The following is a 21623-nucleotide window of genomic DNA, read 5'->3' on the forward strand; positions in this document are numbered from 1 at the left end:
GCAGGAGAAGCGCTCGGGACACTGGAAAGTGCCGACAAACGGAAGGAGCTAGTGTCACCACCCTCGGCTGAGGTAGCACCAAGGTCCAAGCTCCAGCTCCTCCCCAGCACACCCAGGAAAGGGGGGGCTACTTGTGGCCCTGATTTGATGGAGTTGGGGCAGTTGCTGCATAAATCTGTCTCAAGCCTGGCCAGATGGGTTCTCACTGGGGAACCTCCAGAAGCGGGCATCGGCTGTGGCCAGCTGGATGAGGACCTCCTCCAATTCAGGCCCATCCTCTGGGAAGCGCTCAGAGAAGGATCGGATGAGGCCAGCAGCCGAGGCCTCGTACTCAAGAAGCTGCACTTCTGAACCTGCAGAGACGGAGAAAAAGCAGCAGGAAAAGGTCTTAATAGGAAGCAGATAATCACAATCATAACCATAGGAGCAGGTGGTTTTTCCTGACCTCTTACCCTGTGCCAAAATGTGCTCAGTGTTTTATTATCTTATTTAATCCTTGCAATAACCCTATGAAGAAGGAAGCATTAAAGGGGGAGTATGCAATGAATTGTTACATTCATTCGCTCATTCATTCACTGAATAAGTATATACTCTGGTGTCATATTAGGTTAGACAGACGGTCCTTGGCCTCCGGGAGCTTACAGTCCAACAATTGTTTTCTCTCTGTCTACTGTGGGACTTTGGGCAAGTTTCACAACCTCACTAAGCCTCACTTTCCTCATCTGTAAAGTAGGGGTGAACACAATATGTCCTCTCTCAAGAAGCTACCGTGATGGGGCACAGTAATGCCTTGATGAACGCTCGAGCACTAGCTACCAGTAGCACCATTCTCTTGAGCACCCAGCAGAGCCAAAAGGGTACCCACTGAACTCATGGGCTGTTCCAAAGGTCGCCTGAACGCTCATAGGAAGCATTTCCCTCCAACATGGTTCCACTACTCCACCCACTCACAGGCCCTGCTGTGCTCCGTGGCCCTGTGGGGTATACGTGGCTAAGAGCACAGCTTTTGGGTTCAGACAGCACACGTTCAAATCCTGGCAAATGCATGGCCGCTCAGTGTCTCAGTTTCCAACTGAAATATGGGGGCAGTAACTTCCTCCTGGGGTCGATGAGTTCATCCATACAAAGTTTTACCCAGTGACAAGCACACAGACGTCCTCAAAATTCCTTGTCATCATCACCATCATCATCCTCATACCTCTGAAAACCCTACCTGCTCTACAGGCTTAGTTTAACCACTTCCTCATCAGAACCTTCCCTGATTCCCTCAAAGGTGAATGGGATCTTCTCTAAGTGTTCAGACCACTGTTTGGGCCTCTTGGATGCTTACCAACACGCCCTGGGTGTAATCATTTCTCTCCAGGTCTTATTCCTAATGGACTATGGACTACTTGAGGCAAGGGCCTGGGTCTGATTCATGTGTCCATCCGCAAGGGCCCACAACAGGGCCGGGACAATCAAAGCGATGATGTTTTAATGAGCACTTACTATGTGCCCAGCATGATTTGTCCATTTCCTCATTTGAAATGCACTGAGCAGCTTGTGTGTGCCAGGCCCTATGCTAGCTACTTGCTGGGGATGTGCTGTTCCCGCTAATGTGGAAGCAAAGCAGACGGGAAAACAGCAGAGTGACGGTGCATCAAGGGATTGCTTTAGGAGAAGGGGTCAGGGACAGCCTCTCCCAGGAGGTGTCATTTAAGAGAGGCCAAAATGACAGGAAGGACAAACCAAAGACTGGGGGAGGACTGTGCCCAGCGGAGGAGACAGTGAGTGCAAAGGCTGTGGGAGCGGGCCAAGCTCAGGGGCTTGGAAAATGGAAAGACATGAACCTGGAGGGAAGTGAGCCAGGAAGAGGGGTCCCTGAGTCCTGCCAGGGGTCAGGACCAATCCCCTGGGACCTCTGGAGTGTAGCACAAAGAGTCAGAAATAAGCCTCGCAAATGTGTTTTCCTTGCTAGTAGGAGGTTAACTATTTCTCTTAACCTTCACAACTGCCCGTGACTATGGGAGCGAGAAGCATTCTTTTTTTTTTTAAGGTTTTGTTTTGTTTGTTGTTTTTTTTTTTTAATTTGACAGACAGAGATCACAAGTAGGCAGAAAGGCAGGCAGAGAGGGTGGAAGCAGGCTCCCCTGAGTGGCTCGATCCCAGGGTCCTGGGATCATGACCCGAGCTGAAGGCAGAGGCTTCAACCCACTGAGCCACCCAGGTGCCCTGCGAGAAGCATTCTTAATTTAACTCTAAGTTCCTCCAGTAAAGAGCCATAAGCCTCGAGAGATTTTTGTCTCTGGGCCTCAGTTTTCTTAACTGTAAAATGTAAACTGTAACTATCTCATTGGGTTATGGTGAGAATTTGTTTTATTTTATTTTTGTAAGTGAGCTTTATGTCAATGGTGGGAGATGAGCCCGGGAGCGCTCATCTCCCACCTTTAGCAATTCACAGCCAGCTCCCTTTTATCCCATATATTTCTCCATCGTATTCTGAAGCAAATAACTGACATCATAATATGTCATCTTCTGCAAATATTTTGTTATGTATCTCTTACAGATAAAAAAAAAAAACAAGACCGGGCCACCTGAGTGGCTCAATGGGTTAAGCCTCTTCCTTCAGCTCAGCTCATGGTCTCAGGGTCCTAGGATCGAGTCCCACATCGGGATCTCTGCTCAGCAGGGTGCCTGCTTCCCCCTCTCTCTGCATGCCTCTCTGCCTACTTGTGGTCTCTGTCAAAAAAAAAAAAAGTAGGGTTCGAACGCAGGACCCCAAGATCAAGCGTCACATGCTCTACTGACTGAGCCAGCCAGGTGCCCCCATGGTGAGGATTCAGAGAGTGAAGCCACAGAGAGCAGTAAGAGCTTGAAGGAAGGACCTCATTCGGGTTGGTTGCAGCCTCACACCCGCACATCAGCACACAGGCTTTATGGACAAAGACAAGGTCACAGCACAGCTCTAACGCTACCTGTACCACCTCGGCTGAGGTGCCTCAGTGACAGGTGTCAGGAAGACGGATCAAGAGAGAGGAAAGTGAATGCAGCAGGGGGCTTCTAAGACAACAGGTCCAAGTGCAGCCTGGCCAGGGTCAAGGCTTTGGAAACAGACTCATCACTTGAGAAGGGGGCGCATGGGGCTGCTCATCTCTCTCTTGGGCTCTAGAGAGTCACACTGTCCCCTGAGTTCCACCAGCCTGCTGGGCTCCACCTCCTGCCTGCCCCTCACCTCAACTCCACACACCGACAGGCCTCATCCTCCAGGACTATGCCTGGCCTCCCCATGCGCCTGGGGTCGGTCTCTTCCACTTGGCCTGCAAAACTCCGGTTGCTGTCTTATAAACAGCACGGCCCTGTGTTGGGGGGCTGGTGGTAACAGATGCTAAGGTTTGGGCCCTAGGTTTGGGCATGGGGAGGCCTTGGGCAGGGAGGGAGAGAGGCAGAAGTCACCCCAGGTAGCCTTTCCTGAGCCCTGGGATGGGTTCCAAGCCTCCTTTGCCCATCAAAGGGAGCTCGGGGGTCCTATTACCTTCAAGGCGAGTGTTGGGCTGCACGATGAGCTTCCGAGATTCCTTACGGAGCAGGACTGTGTCCCTGAGGGTGAGGAAGCACTCAGGGGGTGCATCAGTGACAGCTGCATACCCCTCATACAGGGCCCGGCCTCCAGCCACATCTCCTGTGGACTTCAATACCTGCAGGAAGGCAGAAGGAATTAGTGCCTACGAAGGGCAACTCTCCCCGCATCCAGGGGGCTTTGCCAGGGGCCCCAGCCGCTTGGGTCCACCTCGGACAATACCTGCTCTCTCCATATAATTGTGCTTATTAGGGGAGAAATACAGATCAAGGGCTTAGCTCCTGGTAAGGACCTAGGAAAGTGAAGCTAGTGTTTCTCATTTGAATTTCTCATTTGAACTGGAGACAGAGAAAGCATTACCATCATGCTCTTTAAAAAAAATTTTTTTTTTCACACGTACAAAATATGTAGTATATATATAGTAGGTTATAATATGTAGGTTGTAAAGAATACTTAGGTTATTGAAAAAAAAAAAAAAAGACACCCATATAACTAGCACCCAGCTTAAGAATTAGTTCCCTCCTTTTTGTAAATTAAAAAAAATCTTTTTAAATTTTAGTAGGCTCCATGCCCAATGTGGGGCTTGAACTCACAACCCTGACATCAAGAGTTGCAAGCTTGGGACGCCTGGAGGGCTCAGTCGGTTGAGTCTCTGCCTTCGGCTCAGGTCATGATCCCTGAGGCCCAAGATCGAGTTGTACTTGCAAACACCCCAAAGGCGAACCCCTTCCCAGGACAGGGGCCGCTTCTGCTATGCGCCACTCAGTTGTGCCACGGACACCCTGGGCGCCTCCTGACGGATGGAAGGGACAGATGCGGGTTTCTCCGGGAGAAGCCGTGGTCTACAGGCCAGGTGGACGCTCCACCTTAGACAAGCCCACGCGCCCACGTCGCTCTCCCGAGGTGCTGCACAAGCTGATGCTCCTGGAGGCAGCGGCTGGCGGTCCTCACTGCTCTGGATGCCAGGCGAGTGCTGGCACTTTCCGTGTTTGCCAAGCTGGTGGGAATCAGGCTCACGTGGTTTCAGCTGTGCTTTCCTGATCGTTCAAGAGGTTGAACATCTTCCCAGAAGTTGATGCTTTTTTCATTTTCCTCTTTGGGTCATGAGTTTTGTTTACTTTTCTGCACGGTTGTCTTTTCTTCCTGACCTTTTTTTTTAAAAGTTCTTTATATATTTAAATACTAACCTTTTGTTCACACATTATGTAGTAAATATCCTATCCGCGTTTAAGACTTGTCTTCTCACATTCTTTATGGTAACTTTTGATGAATAAAAGCTACCATCGTTTGTATTTTTAATTTTATTTATACATTTATTTATTTTTAAAAGGCTTTATTTTTAAAGCCTACACCCAACATGGAGCTCAAACTTACAACCCTGAGATCGAGCCACATGCTCCACGGACTGAGCCAGCTAGGCACCCCCCAAAAAGCTATTTTTCATGTAGTTAAAGGGTCTGATCTTTTCTTTGATGGCTAGTGTTTCTTGTGCTTTGAGAAATTTTCCTTTACTCTGAGGTCCTAAAGATACTCTTCTCAAAAACTTTGCCTTTTCTATATAAACTGTTAAGCTCCTAGGATTGTCTTTGTGTATGGTAGAAGGTAGAAATCCAGTCTGTCTCTCCATGAGGATAACGGGTTGTCTGAGCACAACTTGCGAACGGTCCCTCCCTTCTCTACTGGTCTGCAATGTCCCTTCCATTATATACCCCAGTCACTGCTGCTCCTTGGCTCTGTTCCACTGGTCAATTTGTCTATTTCTGCCCCAGGGCCACACGGAACTTAATTATCTTAGGATAAATTCTGGTATCTGGTAGAACGAGTCTCCCAACCTATTTTGCTTCAGAAGTGTCTTGGCTCTTACTGGTGATCCTTTATGCTTCTGTCTAAATTTTACATTAGCTTGTCAAGTTCCAGAAAAGCCCTCTTGGGACTTGGGTTTCTTTGTCTTTTTTTATTTTTTTTCAGCTTCTTTTCTTTTTTTAAAGATTTTATTTATTTGAGAGAGAGAACAGAGTGAGTGAGAGAGAGCATTTGAGCGGGGGGAGGGGCAAAGGGAGAGGGAGAAGCAGTGGTGTTCAGTGGGGCTCCATCCCAGGACCCTGGGATCATGACCTGAGCTGAAGGCAGATGCTTAACCCACTGAGCCATCCAAACACTCCCGCTTTAGGACTTTATTCAACCTTGTGAAACTCGCTGATTTCATTGACTTGTTTGTATATTCTTTTGACTCGCTTAGCCACATAATCTGCAACGTAGAGTCTTAGTTCTTCCTTTCTAATGCCTAAACTTCACAATTCGGTCTTGTTTCCTTCCAAAAGCTAAGCCCTTCGGCGAGCTGTTGATCAGAAGTGGAACTAGGGAACATTTTGGTATCTTTTTATGATTTTATTTAATTAATTATTATTATTATTTTTTAAGATTTTATTTATTGATTTGACAGACAGAGATCACAAGTAGGCAGAGAGGCAGGCAGAGAAAAGGGGAAGCAGGCTCCCCACTGAGCAGAGAGCCTGATGCGGGACCTGATCCCAGGACCGTGAGATCATGACCTGAGCCAAAAGCAGAGGCTTTAACCCACTGAGCCTCCCAGGCGCCCCTGTCTTTTCTGATTTTAAAGGGAATATTCCAGTGTTTGGACAGAGGACAGTTACTGTATTTTCATTTTCTGAGACATTCTTTATCAGTTAAGAAAATTCTTACTGGGGCACCTGGGTGGCTCAAGTCAGTTGAGCCTCTGATTTTTGGTTTTCACTCAGGTCAGGATCTCGGGGGTCACAGAATTGCGCCTCAAGGCTCTGCACTCAGTGGGAATTCTGTTTTCCCCCTCCCGCTTTACTTTTTTTTTTTTATTATTAAGATTTGTTTATTTCATTGTATTTTTAATTTGTATTTATTTAATGCCTCCTCCCACCTTCTCGCTCTCCTTTCCTCTTGGGGATCCGTTTACACACCCTAGACTTTTCTGCACTGGTCCCCACGACCCTTAATCTCTCTTAAATTTTTTAACTTGGTCTCTGTGCTACATGCCATATACTTTCTTTTATTTTTAGCTGGATCTCAAACCTGTCTAACCTATTTTTAGTTTCAGTGGTGTTGCAGTTTATTTCTGGGAGTTCCATTTGGTTCTCTTCCAAATATCTGACATTTTGTGGGTCTGATCCTTACTTGGGCTGCTTGGCAGGTGGTGAAGTAGGACTCCCCCTAGGGCTCACTCCAGCTAAGCCTCCCAGCGCAGAGCCAGGGTTACAAGGATTCTCCAGAGGGTTGTTGGGGGATCCTCCAGGGGGACAGTTAAAGAGAACATCTTGCCTTCCTCTCTTCCCAAGAGGATGGAGCACACAGAAGGTAGTGGAGACACACTCATGAAGCTGATAGATCGGATCCTACCAGCTTAAACCAGAGAGCTAGTAACCTTGATGCCAACAGGAGGCAGGACAGAGAGTTTGTATATGCCCCTCGGCTAGCTTCTCCTGTTGTTAACACTGTACAAAACTGGTGCATCACTATCAACTAAACTCTAGGCTTTTTTAGATTTCATTAGTTGTCCCATTAATGACCTTTTTGTATTCCAGATCTAAGACCCATATTGCATTTTGTGTCTACTGATTTTGTTTAAGATTTTATTTATTTATTTGAGAGATAGAGTGCGAGCAGGGGGAGGAGCAAAGGGAAAGGGAGAGGGAGAGAATCCCCAGCCCACTCCATGCTCTTTGCAGAGCCCAGTGTGGGGCTCGAGCCCAGGACCATGAGTTCACACCTTGAGCTGAAATCAAGAGTTGGATACTTAACTGACTGAGCCACCCAGGCACCCCTGCAGCTACTGATTTTTTTTTTTTTTTAAGATTTTATTTATCTAAGAGAGAGCAGAGCCAAAGAGAGAGCACATGAGTTGGGGAGAATGGCAGAGAGTGATGGAGAAGCAGACTACCTACTGAGCAGGGAGCCCGATACAGGATTCGATCCCAGGACTCTGGGACCATGACCCACGCCAGAGACAGACACTTAACCGACTGAGGTACCAGGTGCCTGATTTTCTTTTATTAAAGATTTTATTTATTTATTTGACAGAGAGAGAGAGAGAGAGCATGAGTAAGCACAAGCAGGGGGAGCGGGAAAGGGAGAAGCAGGCTCCCTGCCAAGCAGGGACCCCAATGGAGGGCTCGGTCCCAGGACCCTGGATCATGACTTGGGCCAAAGATAGATGCTTAACTAACTGAGCCACCCAGGCACCCCTAATTTTTAATTTCTAATTTTCTTTTACTTTAATGGCCAAACATATATCTTTCATTAAAAAATGCCTTAAATCTGGAGCACCTGGGTGGCTCAATGGGTTAAGGCCTCGGCCCTCAGCTTAGGTCATGATCCCAGGGTCCTGGGATCGAGCCCCACATCAGGCTCTCTCCTCAGCAGGGAGTCTACTTCCCCTCTGCCTCTGCCTGCTCTCTGCCTACTTGTGATCTCTGTCAAATAAATAAATAAAATCTTTTTTCAAAAAATGCCTTAAATCCTTCCTGGAAACAGATGTGAGTATAATCATGGAACTCCTTGCAGAATTGAAGATTAGGCCTTCTATCAGTTGAAAAAGCCAGCAAGGGGTACCTGATTGGCTCAGTCATTAAGCGTCTGCCTTTGGCTCAGGTCATGATTCCAGGGTCATGGGATCGAGCCCCACATCCTGTTCCCTGCTTAGCGGGAAGCCTGCTTCTCCCTCTCCCACTCCCCCTTCTTGTGTTCCTGGTCTTGGTTTGTCTCTTTCTGTCAAATAAATAAATAAAATCTTCTAAAAAAAAGGAAAAGAAAAGCCGGCAGGACCCAGCTCCAAAGGAAGGTCCTGCACAGTAAAGAGTGGGTCTTGAGTGGTTCTCAAACTTTGCTGAATGTCAGACTCACTTGGCAGGCAGCTACACATGCAGCTTCCTGAGTCATGCTCTCACAGTTTCTGAATCAGGTCTGGGCTGGTTGCAGGAATCTGCATTTGTAGGTTGCTGCTGGGTGATGTGGATGCTGCTAGCCCACGGACCACATCTAATGTCCTACTGACTTGGATCCAGAACATTCTCCTTGCTCAGTATGTTGTGTCATTTGCTTCCTGCCAGGTGAAGCAGGGGATGTATCCCACTTAACAGATAAGTGGGGCCCAGCAAGGCAGAGCAGGTTGCCCTAATTATATGGCTGGCTAATACTGACATCAGAACCCCCAAAGGTTCCTAATGGGAGGGAAGCCAGGGCCATGCGACCACTGTCCTTCACCTACTAAGCTCCAGGCCTCCTTCTGTCCCTCAACCCACAAAGCTCATTCCAGACTTTGAGCATTTGTTTCTTCTGCTCTCGGACCTTCTCATAGCTGGTTCCTGCCTGGCACTCAAATTGCAGCTTAAACGCCATCTCCTCCAAGAAGCCTTCCCTGACCACCCAGGCTTAAGGAGGCTCTGCATTCTTTTCCCCTCCAATTACACTTGTTATCATATCACCAAGTTTTATTGTCTTCACAGCTCTTGTCATGATTTGAAATCACCTCATTCACTTATTGTTTATATGTTCACTACAACATAAGAAACTGCTCACGGCTTATGCTCAGTGCCCCGCATGATAACACTCTTTATACACGCTTGTCCGATGAAAGAATGAATGAATGAATGAATGAATGAGCTGATGATCAGAAGGCTCCGCGGCAGTGCTAGAGGGTGGGGAGACAGGGTGAGGCTGGAGGGCAAAAGGGCTCCGCTTACCTGAAGTTTCCTCAGGAACCGCTCCAGGGCGGGCTTGCCCACAGGCCGGATCTTGTCACGGTCCAGGCGGACCCGGGCATCTGGGCGCCCATCAGCCCCTGTGGTGGGAGTGACAGTAACGAGTCCCTCGCCAGCCTCCAGCAGGACTCTCAGGATCACAAACCGGGCCTGCATGTGGGCCTGCCAGAACCAAGAAGAAAGGAGTCATTTACATGCTGATAAGGCCTATCAAAAGTCTGCTCCAAAGCCTCATGTACAGTATGTGCTCATTAATTAATTGTCGGTTATTCTTACTACTTCATTCTCCCTTACCCTGTGGGTCTTTTTCTGCTCTACTCATCTTCCCTTACATATTTCCTCCCCTCTCTGCTCATGAGGGAAGGCAGGCTGCCCTGGAAAACAGGAAGGCCATTTCCAGGCAGGTCCCAGAGCCCTGTGCTCCCCCTTGCCAACCACCGTGCCCTTCGCTGCTCCCGAACACCCCCCAGATGATACCAGATACCCACAGGGGTCCCCCACAGTCCAGGTCCCCAAGCACTCTCTCCTCTACAGTCTTGTTTGCACTCAACAGTGGGACCAAACGGGCATCATGAACCCCAGTACAGATGACAAACCATAGCCCCAGAGAGGTAAAGTGACTTGCTCAGGGTCACACAGCTGTTAAGAGAGATCAAGGACTCAGACCTAAGTTTCCTGACTCTAAAACACAAGACTGACATAAGACTGATGACGTAAGTTTATCAAAACGTACTTGTGTGACTTTGAAGAACACTCCTATTGTGAACCCTATTTCCCATCTCATAAGTGAGCGGCCTCAGCTAACCGCTCTGGAAGCGGACTACTTGGATTTGAATCCTGGCTTTGCTACTTACCAGCAAGTTACTTAATGTCTCTGTGCCTCAATTTCCTTATCTCTAAAATGAGAGTAATAATAGCACCATGTCCTAGGGCTGACATGGGGAACAAAGAGTTAATTCAGGTAACGTGCTTAGAACTGTGTGTGGCACAGAGGAAGTCTGTCGCAAGCCAGCTATGAGCGGTCGAGGTAAAATCAGCTGGTCTGGTTTCGCCCTCAGAGGTGGGCAGGGAGATTATTACCCCCATTGCACAGACAAGGACACTGAGGCTCACAACGGTGTGACTTACCCCCATAAGGAATGGAGTCTGGGATTAAACCCAGTTCATGTGCCTCTTTGGTAGATATGGTTGTCCCACCCCCATACCCAGAATCCTGACCTCAGACCCCACTGCAGGCCTCCTCCGAACCCCCAGCTCCCTGCTGGCCCCTACCTGTCTCCAGCTGGAGGTCTCTGGGGTATAGAACTCCAGAGCAAGCAGCCCAGCCCGAACCATGTTGAGCCAGTTTACGTAGATCACGTCTTCTGCGTCAGCCCCCTTGAAGCCGAAGATCCTGGCGGAGGGACAGGAAGGAGGCAGGGGCAGTCAGAGGCTGCGTGGGTGCGGACCCCCGCCAGTACACCCTCCGTCCACAAGGGAGGCCCGCCCCCCAAGCCTGTTGCCCATACTCCAGCACTTGGGGGTTGAGGCAAAGGTAGAGGCCCACACTTTCAGCCCGGCATTCTTCGTAGCTAGAGGCGATGGTGCTGAACTTGCTGTCCCAGGTCTCCCCGCTCCGGTACCAGCTCTGAATCTGGGAGGGGAGGCCCAGGAAGTAGGCTTAGGAACAGCTGCCACCCCAGCCAAGCCCAGCCCCCCAGCACCACGGGGGTTCTGCCGAGGCCGCCCTCACCTGCTCTCCTGTCTCTGGATTGATCACGGTCTCCTGGTCAAAGTTAAATGCTCCTTTCTCGTCCTGCAGAAGCATCAGGACACGGGGCAAGTGAGGGAAAGGTGTCACTGCCTCACCCCAGCACCTCAGCCTGGGGATTCCAGCACCATCCACGTGCTGCCGCCTCCAAATCAGAGTCCTGTGTCCCTCGCTGCCCTCCTCCCACCCTCAAGCCACATCAAAACCCAGACCTGGGACCCCAGATATGTGCCAGTGGATGGGCTAGAAAGCTTGGCTGCTGCTCCCCTACGCGCTTCCCACGCCCTCTCCCCATGCGGGCAGAGGCCACAGCCTGCGACTCTCTACCTCCAATAAGCATCGGCCTCACTATCCACTCCATGTGCCAAGTGTCTTACGCACCACCCACTTATTCCTCACACCCCCAACCCCCGGAAGGTTCTATTGCCCCACTTCACAGAGGAGGAAACGAGGCTGAGACTATGAGCCCCAGCGTGGAATCGAGCACATAACCTCCACGCACACTATCTCTTGACAGTAAACCCACTTCCAAAGGATCTACTGTGTCGGCAGCCCTAGGGCTTTGCTTTTATTCCTCAGGATGGCCCATATGGTAGGAGCCAGGGTCCCTGTTTTACAGATGGCCCAACCGAGGCTCAGTAAGGAGGACTGACTTGCGGAAGGACACAGAGTGGCCACATTTGTCCCCACTTCCCCGTGACTTCAAAGCTTGGACAAGGCTCAGGGCCAAGCCGCCGCCCCATGAGCTGCTCTCTGAATGGTCCTGACCTCCAGCCCCTCCGGACTCAGTGAGGAGCCCCACCTCACAGGGAGCAGACCCAAACAGAACCCCGCTCTCTCTGATGCCCGGGCTGTGCCCGCCTCTGGCCATCCCATCTGGCACAAAGGCTGCCTGTCGTCTTTGTATCCCCTGAGTGGGGGCATCACAGGGGCTCCGGCCACTCTGATTGGCTGGCAGGGAAGGCGCTGCTCTCGTGAGAAGTGACTCACTCCTCGTTAATATCTGGAAAGGTACGGGTTCCAGGGCATAGTAGTCCCAAGACAGACCATGCTGCAGCCTCAGGACTGGGAGCTGCAGAGACTGCCCTCACAGCCTCCCTGACCCTGCAGCTGAGTCACACCTCCAGGGCAGGCTTCCCGGGCCTGAGCCAAGCCACCCCTTCTGCGCAGGGGACCTCAGCTGGACTGTCCTGCAGGCCCCATGCCCTTGGGGCTCCTGGGACATCCTGGGGGAGGATGAGATAGGAACTTCCCTCCTTTAGGGGCCATTTCTCCCACCTAATCCGAAGCCGGTGAGGGCAAAGATGCTGCGGCTTCACCCTGGGTGGGGTTGATCATGGAGGAGGGAAGCTGCGGGCGCGTTCTCACCTGCACAAAGAGCTTGCCGCTGCCATGGCCCAGCAGCTCGTGTAGTCCCACCTGCACGTCAAAGGAGGGCCCCTTCCAGCGGATGTACAGGTCCTGCCGAGACAAGCGGAGGCCGATGCTGTCTGCCGCCCCACCGCAGCCACACGGCCTCCTGCTGCCCCTGCTGCCAAGCTGAGGGCCAGTGGCTTCCCACCAGGCTCCACGGGGGGGGGGGGGGGGGGGGGGGGGGCCCTCTCGCTTCGCCCATCGCCTCTTTGCAACAACCCGGAGGAAGGGACCACCTCCACCGTTTGACAGGTGAGCAAACAAGCCAAGTCACAGGGCCCCGTCTTCCTGTGTCGGCCGTTAGTCCAGGCCCACGCCCAACCCTTGGGCTGCCGGTGCTCACCTTGTCCTCCTCCTCCAGGAAGGTCAGCTTCTCCCGCTGTGTGGCGTAGGCCACAGCCAGCACGTTCCCCAGCGACACATTCTTGAAGCCGTCCGTCTGCCTCAGGTCGTCATCTGCAGAGGGTGGGGAGGGAACCAGGGAGAAGGGGCAGAAGTCAAGGGCCACGGATCAGAAGTCTAGACAAGAGGACCAGGCTGGGATGGAGAACTGAGTGGGGCATGTGGCCGGGCCAACTGTGTGCCGGGGGAGGGGGGGACCTCTCAGGGGACACGGCTGCGGCTTAAGGAAGCTCACAGTTGGGGATGTTGATGCCAGCAGGGATGCCAGAGCCAGAGAAGGTGAGAACGTCCAGGGAGGTGAAGTCGGGGGTGAGGAACTTGTCCTTCTCGAAGGCCGGAGGCCAGGGCAGCTCCTTCAGCAGCTGTTCTGCACTTGCCACCAGGCACTCGAACTTGGCACTCATGGCCTTGTTCACCATAGCCACAAAGCCTGTAGGGAGGGAGGTGAGCTGTGGGCTGGCAGGGTTTGGGAGGGGTCCTGTGCCCCACTCCACCCTGCGACCCCTCCAGCCATCATGCATGTTTCAAAATGTCCACTGTCTGCAGTACCCTTTGCGGGCCGGTGGGGAGAGCAGGGACCCAGGCCTGGCCCTGCCTTCATGGAGATTACTGGAGGGGATAGATGCAGAAAGAAGGCTTCACTGGATAACCTCTGCCCTGGATCTTAAAGGAGAGGGCAGGGAGCCCATAGACGGTGTGGGTAAAGAGCAGATTCCCAGTGGAAGGGACTCCTTGAGCAAAAAATATGTCCTTCTTTTGGGGGCAACTGAACGCTCCTGTAAGGCTTCAGTATTTGGCTTATGAGGGGGTGACTGAGGCTGTGCACAGGAGGCCTGGGATTGATCTTTTTAGAGAGCCTCACTTCCATTTCTGTTACCAAAGCTACTCCATAAAATGCAGTTTCTATGAGAGCCTTCCTAAAGAAAGAGCTTCCTGGTCAAATAAGTTTGGATAATTCTATATGCTCTATCTCTAAATTCTTAGAGATTCCTAATGTACTTTTGCATATTAGAGATACTGAAGAGTCCTGCAGGCAAGACCCTTTGCCTCTCTGCACTGAACCCTTCTTGGTGTAATTCCTGGGACCCCTACAGGAACTCTATTGTGGAAAGGCCTGGCCTAGACTACTGCATGGTCAGGATCCTGCACAGAATGGATTAACTTGGCCAAGGGGTTAGACCTGGCAAAGCCTCCCTGTCTGGAGCCACTGTGTCAGGTAGAATTGACATACCAGGTCAGGAAGACAGGATGATTAAAATAGCAAAGAAGAGGGGGCACCTGGGTGCCTCAGTGGGTTAAACGTCTGCCTTCAGCTCAGGTCATGATTCTAGGGTCTTGGGATTAAGCCCCATGTCGGGTTTCCGGCTTAGCAAGGAGTCTGCTTCTCCCTCTCTCACTGCCCCCTCCTCCGCCCACTTGCCTACGCTCTCTCTCTCTAATAAATAAAAAAAGAAAAATTTTTTAAAAAAGAAAAATGGGGCGCCTGGGTGGCTCAGTGGGTTAAGCCTCTGCCTTCGGCTCAGGTTATGATCTCAGGGTTCTGGGATTGAGCCCCACATCGGGCTCTCTGCTCAGTGGGGAGCCTGCTTCTTCCCTCTCTGCCTGCCTCTCTGCCTACTTGTGATCTCTCTGTCTCTGTCAAATTAAAAATTAAAAAAATTTAAAAATAAAAAAATAGAAAATGAAAAGAACAGGGTGGAGGGAGTCCGGCTGGCTCAGTCGGTAAAGCACGTGACCCTTGATCTCAGAGTCATGAGTTCAAGCTCCATACTGGGCGTGGAGCCTACTTAAAAAAAAAAAAAAAAAAAAAGTAACTAAAAGGAACATCGTAGGTCTATATGTACTGATATGAAAAGATACCTGAACTATTTGGTGAAAAAAAGCAGGTGGCAGTACAATCCATAGAACATACTTGCATCTACTTAGATAAGTTAAGTTTCACGTGTGTGCTTAAACAAAGCTCTGGAAAGACCTATACTCAATTGTGTAAACTGTGCTGACCTCTGGAGAGGAAGGGCACAGGGGGCCGATTTCACATTTCATCCTACATACTTTTATATTATTCCAATTACTTACAACAAGCATGGATTTTTAAATCACACACACAAACACACATTTTAAAGCATTATTAGCTCTATCTAAAAACAAAAAAACAGGGGTGCCTGGGTGGCTCAGTTGGTTGAGTGGCCAGCTCCTGGTTTCAGCTCAGGTCATGATCTCAGGGTCCCGGGATCGAGCCCCACATGGGGCTCTAGGCTCAGCCAGGGAGTCTGCTTGTGGATTCTCTCTCTCCCTCTGCCCCCCTCCACTCTATCTAAAATAAATAAATAAATAGGGGGAAAAAACCCCGACAATGTACACTCCCAATTCTAACCTTATCACGGATGATATTTTTAGTATATTTTCCAAAATTTGTGACCCTGAACATGGACTTTCCCTTTTTATTTTTTTTAAGATTTTATTTTTAAGTAATCTCTACACCCAATGTGGGGCTCGAACTCACAACCCCGAGATCAAGAGTCACACACTCTACTGACTGAGCCGGGCAGGCGCCCCTGGACTACTTTTCTAATAACCACAGTGAGTTAGGTAAAGAGATGAGCCTCTGAGATCAAGGCTGCTCAAGAGGTTCTGGGGTGTTGGCCGTCAGAGAGGCCTGGACAATCAGGACCCAGGCAGAGAAGCTGCAGGTGTGCACATCTGCCCTCCCTTCTGGTCCCTGAACCACATGTGCGCTGGGCCTGCATCTCTGGGCTTAGATTTAAGCTCCCCACTGGCTGCTGGGGCCTGTCCTCTCTCCTCCCAAGCCAATCTCTCTGGCTTCTAGAAACTGGATGCTCTAGACTCTATCCCCAGAGGCTGGGGAAAATAAGGCTTTGTACAGAAATCTAACTCCTCAGGCTAGATGCCTGCCTCCCACAAGTGGGTCCAGTTGGGGTATGGCTATAGGCATGGGGCGGGGCCAGGGCCGCCTCCCACCTGCCCTGGGATGACAGCAGCCAAGTCAAGTTCACTATCATGATGGCAATTATGCTCCCGTTCACCCAGGACCTTTTATGTGCCTGGAAATCTGTTGAGCAATGTCTCTTCCCAGGACACCCAGAAGGGAGTGACCAATGCTCAGATATGGGGTTTACCCAGTTGGGGAGGTCACACAGCGGGTGAGCGGCAAAGTTGGGCTTGGAATGGCCGTAGCCTGTGCCGGGATCAGACAGCAGAGGCAGCACAGCAAAGTGGTTCAGAGCCAAGGTGCTATGCTTGGCCACTCACCAACTATACCTCCGTAGCCACTTTATAAAGTGAGGATAGCAATTGTCACGGGAGGACAGTGTCCAGATGAGCTCCTGTAGCTAAGTGCCCAGTGTCTGATCAATCGTCCATACTGGTTCTGGTTATTTGTATTACTATTGCCAAGGGCGGAGGGAAGAACCCTCAGGGGACACGGGATAAGCATTTGCAAGCTGACCCCCCTCCTCCCAGAAGTTACCTTCAAACTCTCCACGGGAACCAAAGGGGTCTCGGTAGCTCTCGATGAACCCGATGTAACTGGGGGGAGCAAAGGGCAGAGATGGAAGAGGTCCAGGCAGGACGGGGGCAGCCAGGGTGCAGAGCCAGGAGATGCCTCACCTCTCCACGATGGGGCCTTTGTCCTGTATCCAGAAGCGGGAGCCCCTCTTATGGGCCTCGATGGAGCCCTGGGTGAAACTCTCTATGTACTGGGCCAGCATCTGTTCCTGCCGGCTGTTGGCTGCATACGCCTGGGGGTGAGCAGGGGCCGGTCAGCCTCAGGCCACCCACTCGTCCTGACACGTCTTAGCTGCCCAGAGGGATCTGGAGCTTGCGACCCTCAGCCCCCAGCCAGCCCTACCTTGGCCTTCTCCAGGTGCTCCACCACCTTCTGGAGGATAGGGGCATAGTCCCCCCGAGTCACCTGGAAATGGCTCCCCCGGAATTCGTAGCTCTTCAGCTTGGAAGTCATTTCAGAATGCAGAGCAGGCTCTGAGGGAAGAAGGATCGCTTGGGGAAAAGGCTAAGACACTCCAGCAAGCTTCTCACCATGACGCTCTTACTCTAAGATCTTCAATGACTCCCCACTGCCTACAGAAATGGTGTAAACTTTCATTTTAAAAAAATGTATATATATACGTGTGTGTATATATATATATATTAACTATGTATATAGTTAACTCATTTAAGCCTCACTTCTACTCTGGGGGGTTATCTCCATTTTACAGATGGGGAAACTAAGGCACGGAGAGGTAAAGTAAGTTTCCAAAGGTTGCCAAGAGCAGGATTCAAATCTAGGGTGGCAAATGTATTTAGAAAGACAGTCAACCCGAAATGTAAGGAGCCTTATAAGGAAATGAGAGGGTGAAGAGGAAGTAGGAGACGGGATGAAAGAAGATCCTGGAGAGAGGGCAGGAGGTGGATGGCACAGGAGCCAAAGAAAGCAAGCAGCCTCCTGAAGCTAAGAGCCAAGGAAACAGACTGCCGCCTGGAGGATCCAGAAGGAACTGGAGTCTTGTTTCTGACTGTGGACCCCCAGAACAGCAACAGAATAAATTTACGTTGTTTCGTGCCACTACATTTGTGGTGATTTCTTGCATTTTGCTTGTTATCCCTGACCAGTAGCATATACTTCTAGGTTATGTCGTAAAAAAGAAAAGAGCAGCACGGTGTCTCCCACCTCCCAAGGTGACATGCCCCGGGATGCGGGGGCTCTTTGCCCTCCTCTGGAAGCTGGGCAGGCTTGTGACTCTAGCAGAAGTGACACCAGGGACTGCCGAAGGGGGTCCAGCTTCTGGCTGGCTCTCTCTGCAGGCTCCCTCAGGGAGGCCAGCCAACAAGAGCAACGTCAGGAAGCCACGTGGGCCGTCCCGGCCCATAGCCCCTGCGGAGGTCCCAGCTGACGGCCAGCATCTTCCGCCAGGCGTGTGATGAGTGCGCCTGCGGGGGATTCCAGCCTCTGGCTGCTGATGGCACCCTGGCCTCCGAGTCTCCCAGGCTGAGGCCCCAGTCATTGTCACCAGGCACAAGCTGTTCTGATCGTGCCCCATCCCGATTCCTGACCCACAGAGTCTGTGAGTGTGAAGAGGTGGATTTATGTCCCTAAATGTGGGGGGCAGCTGCACACAGCAGGAGGTAACACAACCGGTACTCGGGCCCCAGAGCCTCCCTCTAGCACCCTGTCTTGCACACAGCAGAGCATACGGAAGCATGGGCTCGGCTTACGTTCCAGCGTGATCGATTCCTAGTCCCATGGACCCGGCGTCCTTTTCCTTAGTCAAACCCAACAACGTGCCAATTGCTAAACTTTCCCTCTGCCATGCTCTGTGCCCCCCACCAAAGGATCGGGTGCCATCTTCATCTAGTCCCACACCAAAGATCTGAGTTTCTGCCAAGTGCTAGCCACTGGGGGGACCGTGGTCAGTGAAACACACAATTCGTCCTCCTGAGAAGCCCGCGTCAACAGTGACAACAAAATGCCCACACAGCTACTGGGTATGATGATGGAAAGGGGAAGAAAGTCATGGAAAGACCGGGCAGGGTCCTGGAGTAGCTAGTGAGGTGTTCGTCACGTGTAGATGCGAGGCAGGGCTTTGAGGTGGGAAAGGGGACAGACCGGGCGAAGTTCTGGACAGCAGATGTGACAACAAACATGGGGTTTTCAGGGCCCTCTTTCTGCTGGAGTGGCCAGGCTGGTGACTATCAGGCCCCGTGTGGGAGGAACACGCCGTAGATGAAGTGAGAGAGAGGAGGCCGGAGGCCGAGAGAGAAATCCTGCACAGCAGTGACCACAGCGGCAGGAAGTCCACCGTCAGCGTCTGCAGTGACTACCGTGCCTGTCACTCCCGGCAGGACCCACTAAGCCCTGCCCTGAGTCTGGCCCGGTCCCTGCCCCGGGGCAGAGGTGCTGAGGAGGGAGCAGAAGGGCCGTGGGAAGCAGCTCACCTGCGCCAAGCACCGAAGCCAGCCGCACCTCGTAGCACGGCTTCCCGTCCTCGAGAACGCCCTTGAAGAGTCGCGTGTTGTAGGCACTGAGGTTCTGGAAAAGACCAGGGCAGGGGTTGGGGGAAGAAGAGTAAGTCCAGAGCGGGCTACAAGGCGGGAGGAGGGAAAGGGGTTCACACCAGGAAGGGGAGGTCCGCAGGCAGAGCAGGCTGGGGCGTGCGGGGGAGCCTGACTGAGTCCACAGCGAGGGGAGCGAGCGGGTGGGCAGCCCCGGCCGGGCTCTCGGAGACGCTCTGCTCTGGGCGCTGAGCGCCAACGTTTACTAAGTGCTGACCCAGGGCGAGGCGATGCAGCAGACCCGGAAACTGCTTACACAGCTGCTGGGGGGGTAAACGCCACAAGTGGACTCCGGAGCCCAACCGAAGTGGCTCTGAGGTCTCCGCTGTCCTGCCCGCATTCTGTCACCAAGGCCTCCAGCCTGCGGCGGGCGGCGGGGGGGGGGGGGGGGGTGCTCCGTCCCTGGCACATCTGGGAACATCTGCCTCACTGGAGCCAGGCCAACTCTTAGACAAGGATTCCCAAGTCTTTCCTACTTCAAACGCTCAGGATGCTGTGTCTCTGGACCCAAGCTGAGACCCCAGAGTGGGTGCCAGTGGCAAGGGGACCCTGTGAACCCCCGCCCCACGTTCCCTAACCCTCAAACCTGTGAGTCCAGAAAGTCCTGGGCCAGCTTGGCGTCTTCCATGGTACAGTCCCCAGAGAAGTAGGTGGTGATTCCCTGTCGGGGCAAGGGACAGGTGGGAAGGAGGAACTGCCGCGGTTGGGACACACTCCTTCCAGCTCCCACCCCTCCTCCCAGCCGCCTCTCCCCTGCCCCCTCATCTCTTTCCAGGGGACAAAACTGTAACACAAATCGCACACAGAGGCCCATCTCCAGCCCTCCTGCAGCTCTGCTCCAGCCTTTCGCAGGCTGGCCCGCCCCGGAGGCTTGCCATGTCCCTTGCACCACGTGGTGGCCAAATGGCCTCCAGAGGCGGGAAGCCCAGGCTCCTCCCTTTCCCACCTGCCGCTCCGCAGCTCCCTCTCCCAGCTCCTCTCTTCCTCCCTCCTGCACACACCACCCCGGGCTGTCGGAACGGGAAGGGCATTCAGAAAGCATTGCATCCAACCTGCTTCCTAGCTTACAACTGCCAGAACAGAAGCCCACTGCCTCCCTGCCCGGTACCCTTCCCTCCGTGCCAGGTGACTTCCTAAGGATGCCCTCCACTTTCCTGCATGATGGGGGGTCCTCACCTCCTTCCCCAGCCCAAGGTGTCGAAGCCGCGGCTCCAGAGAGAACATGAGCTCCCCGCAGGTCTGCCAGAGGCTCCTGACTTCTTCCGGGTGCTGCCCGGCCGCCTTACTCCCCAGGATCACACGTTCCAGCTTCTCCTGCAGGGGAGGAGGCCACTGGCTGGGCCACAGCGCCCAAGCCTATCTTCTGCACCCTCCACATCCACCCCCCAGCTCTTCTCCCGAAGCCTAAGGCCAGGCTCAAAGTGCAGCTGAGCGACGGGCAGCGTCAGTGCTGTTGAAGGAATGCTGGAGCTCAGGCCCCCCGCAGACCTGTCAGTCAGAAGCTGCATTTCAACAAGACGGCCAGGCGACTTGTGTGGACAGCGAGTGCTGAGAGCCGGGGAGTAAGAACTGCTGATGCCCAAGACGGGCCCGAGCTCCACAGTCCCGGCCCGCAAGGGACTCACAGCGCCCCGCCTCTCCACCATCCCCAGGGATGAGATGACCAGGCTCCCTTTTTGCAAGCACTGAAGTTCACATGCCCTTCCCTTGTCTGCCCTCAGGTCAGCACCGTCAGGAAGACACACTGCTTTCCCCCGCTAGGTGAGGAGCATGGCAGTGACCAGGCCCCCACTACTGTCCCACTGGCCCCAAATTCCTCACCTCCCCCGGCCTGCTCTCAACTTACCTTGGGCAGGTTGGGAACAAACTTGGTGTCGCCAAAGGACTTGTAGTTGCCCATGTTGGAGTAGATACCCGCCGCATAGACCAGGAATGCCTGAAGGGAGGTGGGCATCAGAGACCCAGAAGCACAGTGTCTCCCCACGCCCCACCAGACCCCACCTCAGGGAGGTTCCTGCCTGAGATGTTAACACCCAGAGGAACCAGTACAGGCGAGGCTGGGAAAGCTGGGGGCAGGACCCAGATCCCAGGAGGCCCCAGTCTGGCCCCAACATACTTTCACAGACCAACTTCACACGCCCATTGTCCAGCCAAACTGGTCTTCTCAGCAGCCCCCAAAACATACCCAACCTTTGTTCGCACTATGCCCAGCACCCTCTCAGCCACCCACGGCCATTCCATATGACCTCTGAAACACTGTGCCTCTGCCTCCTTGTGCAGAAAGCCTGCCTTCTGCTCCCAGCCAGCAGGCAGCTGGCATCGGAAGCATCAGATGTTAGAGCTAGAGGGCCCTTGGTCATCTGGACATCATCGCAGGCCCAAAACTCAGTCTCCCTTCCTCCGGCAACAAGACCTCAATCTTCCTCTTGTGAAGGTGGAGGGATCTCCCTTCCCTGACTCCGGGGGTAGGCTCAGGCTCACGCTAGACGGTAAGAGCCCTACCTAGGCAATTTCCTAGTGCCAAAGAGCCTCTGTTTTTATACAAGGGATCATAGAGCCTGGGGCCCCTGGACCTCCCCTGCTGCAGTGAAGAAAGAAAGCCCAGCTGAGAGATGAAGACTGCATCAGCCCAGCTGAGAGATGAAGACTGCATCAGCCCAGCTGAGAGATGAAGACTGCATCA

At 52.5% G+C, this 21623-nt stretch overlaps 1 protein-coding gene across 4 annotated transcripts in view; it reads right to left on the bottom strand.

The window, feature by feature from the left end:
- Positions 1-71: 71 nt before the first annotated feature.
- DPP3 (dipeptidyl peptidase 3) overlaps positions 72-21623 on the bottom strand; it is a 29224-nt gene continuing 7672 nt past the window's right edge. For all 4 annotated transcript variants that reach the window (XM_059400745.1, XM_059400754.1, XM_059400763.1 and 1 more), the window contains exons 3-18: positions 20787-20876; positions 20117-20254; positions 19527-19601; positions 18824-18917; positions 16740-16870; positions 16499-16629; positions 16359-16417; positions 13107-13301; positions 12813-12925; positions 12425-12517; positions 11039-11101; positions 10815-10939; positions 10579-10699; positions 9289-9468; positions 3512-3674; positions 72-353 (exon numbers count right to left, since the gene is read on the bottom strand). In XM_059400745.1, coding sequence (XP_059256728.1) covers positions 181-353; positions 3512-3674; positions 9289-9468; positions 10579-10699; positions 10815-10939; positions 11039-11101; positions 12425-12517; positions 12813-12925; positions 13107-13301; positions 16359-16417; positions 16499-16629; positions 16740-16870; positions 18824-18917; positions 19527-19601; positions 20117-20254; positions 20787-20876 — 1944 coding nt within the window. In that variant the 3' untranslated portion in view covers positions 72-180. The remainder of the gene's footprint in view (positions 354-3511; positions 3675-9288; positions 9469-10578; positions 10700-10814; positions 10940-11038; positions 11102-12424; positions 12518-12812; positions 12926-13106; positions 13302-16358; positions 16418-16498; positions 16630-16739; positions 16871-18823; positions 18918-19526; positions 19602-20116; positions 20255-20786; positions 20877-21623) is intronic.

The sequence above is a fragment of the Mustela nigripes genome, chromosome 1, assembly GCF_022355385.1.
Source record: "Mustela nigripes isolate SB6536 chromosome 1, MUSNIG.SB6536, whole genome shotgun sequence".
Lineage (NCBI taxonomy): Eukaryota > Metazoa > Chordata > Mammalia > Carnivora > Mustelidae > Mustela > Mustela nigripes.